Source organism: Nannospalax galili, unplaced genomic scaffold, assembly GCF_000622305.1.
Source record: "Nannospalax galili isolate Female #2095 unplaced genomic scaffold, S.galili_v1.0 scaffold189, whole genome shotgun sequence".
NCBI classification, from domain to species: domain Eukaryota; kingdom Metazoa; phylum Chordata; class Mammalia; order Rodentia; family Spalacidae; genus Nannospalax; species Nannospalax galili.
Genome location: NW_008360331.1, coordinates 5,698,091 through 5,700,616, shown reverse-complemented (window position 1 = coordinate 5,700,616; position 2,526 = coordinate 5,698,091). Strand labels below are relative to the sequence as shown.

Here is a 2,526-nt window from a genome sequence, read left to right as displayed (position 1 = left end):
TTTGGTCTTTTTTGAGACAGGGTCTTCCTATAGCCCCAGCTGCCCTGGAACTTACTATGCAGACCAGGATGGCCTCGAACTCACAGAGATCCTCCTCTGCCTCCCAAGTGCTGTGATTAAATGTGTGTGCCACCATGCTAGGCTTACTTTTTTTTTTTTTTTAATGGTGTTGGAGACTCAGAATCTTGTGCATGCAAAATATGTGCTCATACTTTTTCATCTATAAAATTCTATCTTATTTAAGTACTTTTTAAAAATAAGAGTGCATTATGGCATTCATTACAAAGTAAAACATTACCCTGACCACATGTCAAACAGATAACGTGACACCTATGAGTACCTGCTCAAGAACATTATGGGTTGGCTGTTTCCTCCCCTCTGGGCATAGGAGGTTCAGATTTTATTAGAGTTCATCACAAAAGAGGGCTCTGCTGGGAAAACAGCAGTCGAAAGGGCCCTGGTGACTCCAGAGACACTGCTGATATAGGACAGAGATTGAAAATAGGGAATGTGCTGGCCAGTAAATGCCAACCTACCTGAGTGGACACTGTGGGCTTTAAGCTGGGCATTCTGCTGCCACCTGGCCCTCCTCAGAGAAGGGAGATGAGCCAGCAAGAAAGGAAACGCAGTTTTTAGTGATTCTCAGTCCTGGCTGATCCCCTAGATGGGCAGCCTTCAAGAAGGTGGCTTCCTCTGCACCCTTAAAACCCCAGCCTCTTAAGGAGCCCCACAGTCACTACCTTATAGGAGGAGCCCATGGAATTCATGCATCCACAGGCTCTGCTTGCAGGAGGCAAGGGCAGGCCTGGGAGGGCATTGGGGTCTGAAGGGTCAGAGAAAGGCTGAAGCATCCAGGAAGGGCAGCAGCAGGAGCCAGCTCTTAGTCATGCTGCTCTCAGTTCTGGCTTTTCACTTACAATACAGAGGCACATTTTCAGTCATTCTACAGACCACACACACAGTATGATCCAAAATATAGTAAAACAAAAGGGAGTGATTAACAAGTGGATTCTTTTCTAAAAAAAAAAAAAAACAAAAATCATTTATTTTTATTTTATGTGTACGAGTGTTTTGTCTGCATGTAAGTGCACCCATGCATCCAATGTCTGTGGAGGCCAGAAGGGGGCAACAGATTCCTTGAAACTGGCATTATAGCCAGTTGTTTGTGGCCATGTGGGTGCTGGGAACAGAACCCTAGTTCTCTGCAACAGCAGCCAGTGCTCTTAATCACCGAGCCATCTCTCCAGCCCGTTTTCTTTTTAAAATAAAACATGGATGACACTACTGTTGTCATTATGCCACCCACGTCTGGGTGACTGTGGCATTCCTAGGCAAAGCTCTTGCTGTTTCAAACTCTTACTTTTAATTCCTTTCTAAGAAGTCATGTGGGAAGTAAAGGCTTACTAAGCCCAAGCTACTGCAGAGGGCTCACCTGTGAGCCCCACCTTCTCACAAAGAAGAGAAGAATGACAGGCAGGCTGCCTGGGTCTGGCACCCAGCTCTCATTGGCCAACAGTGTGCACTGGGAAAGCCACTTTCATTCTATGTGCCCTGGTTTCTTCACCCCAAAAGGAGACTGTTCTGAGCTCTAATGAGGCAATGCACACCAAGGCTCAGAATAGGAACCCAGCATGCACTTGCCAAATTAACATCAGTGATCCTATTTGGGACTAGAAAGATCAGAATCCAACACTCACCTCCAGGAGCTACAATTAGGCATGAGCCAGTAAGAAGAGGTTTTAATGACAAGATCATTCTGCCATCCCACCCACACTGTGCATGAGGCACACAGCAGGCCAGCAGCAGGACTGCCCTTCACTTACTGCGGGGTCTTTAGTGCAGCAGGAGAATGGTACGCCGCATCGCTCTCGGCTTGCATTGGAATCTGTGCAATTGAAGTAAATATTTAGGTTCCAATCATCAGCTCCAAAAGCCCCACAGCACTGCCACTAGAGCAAACAGGAGAGAGTTAGAATGCTAGACTTAGAGGGGACCAGGCACCTGCCTCCACCTATGACACCGATCTCCTGCAAGCGCCAACCTGCTCTCTCAGCATTTATTTTTAAGTCAAACAGAACCTACATGGCCTTGTAAAGCCTTCCAAAGTAATTAAGACTGAAGGCTCCTAACCAGGGGTTGGCATGTCATTTAACAATCAGCAAGACCATCCTGTAGGTGGAGAAGAGAGGAGCGTTGTATAGCAGGGTTCAGAGCAAAATCTATTTGTCTTGGATACGTTCTAGAAGGATAAACAAGAACATTCTAGAAGGAAAACTAAATCACAAACCCATGGTAGTGTCTAATGCAGCAATTGGGGTTGTGGGTAGGCTTAGTGTTTTGATCTTGTTTAAATAGTTCTTAAACAGGGTCTGTAACCAACATCAGATAAACAGTATAAAATTTTGATAATTTCTAATATATTTATATATAAAATATTGTGAAACTGACCACAATTGTGATAGTGGGCATTGGGGCTGATATGTATCAGTGATGCAGACAAGTGATCAGTATGGGTGAGGCCCTGGG

General features: G+C 45.3%; 1 protein-coding gene across 6 annotated transcripts in view; it reads right to left on the bottom strand.

Moving 5' to 3' along the window:
- Window positions 1–2,526, bottom strand: part of Tspan5 (tetraspanin 5) — a 182,230-nt gene that overhangs the window by 7,937 nt on the left and 171,767 nt on the right. For 4 of the 6 annotated variants that reach the window (XM_008826180.2, XM_029560218.1, XM_029560219.1 and 1 more), the window contains one exon: window positions 1,824–1,949. In XM_008826180.2, coding sequence (XP_008824402.1) covers window positions 1,824–1,949 — 126 coding nt within the window. The remainder of the gene's footprint in view (window positions 1–1,823; window positions 1,950–2,526) is intronic. The other 2 variants (XR_001872271.1, XR_003848351.1) reach the window with 1 other exon arrangement.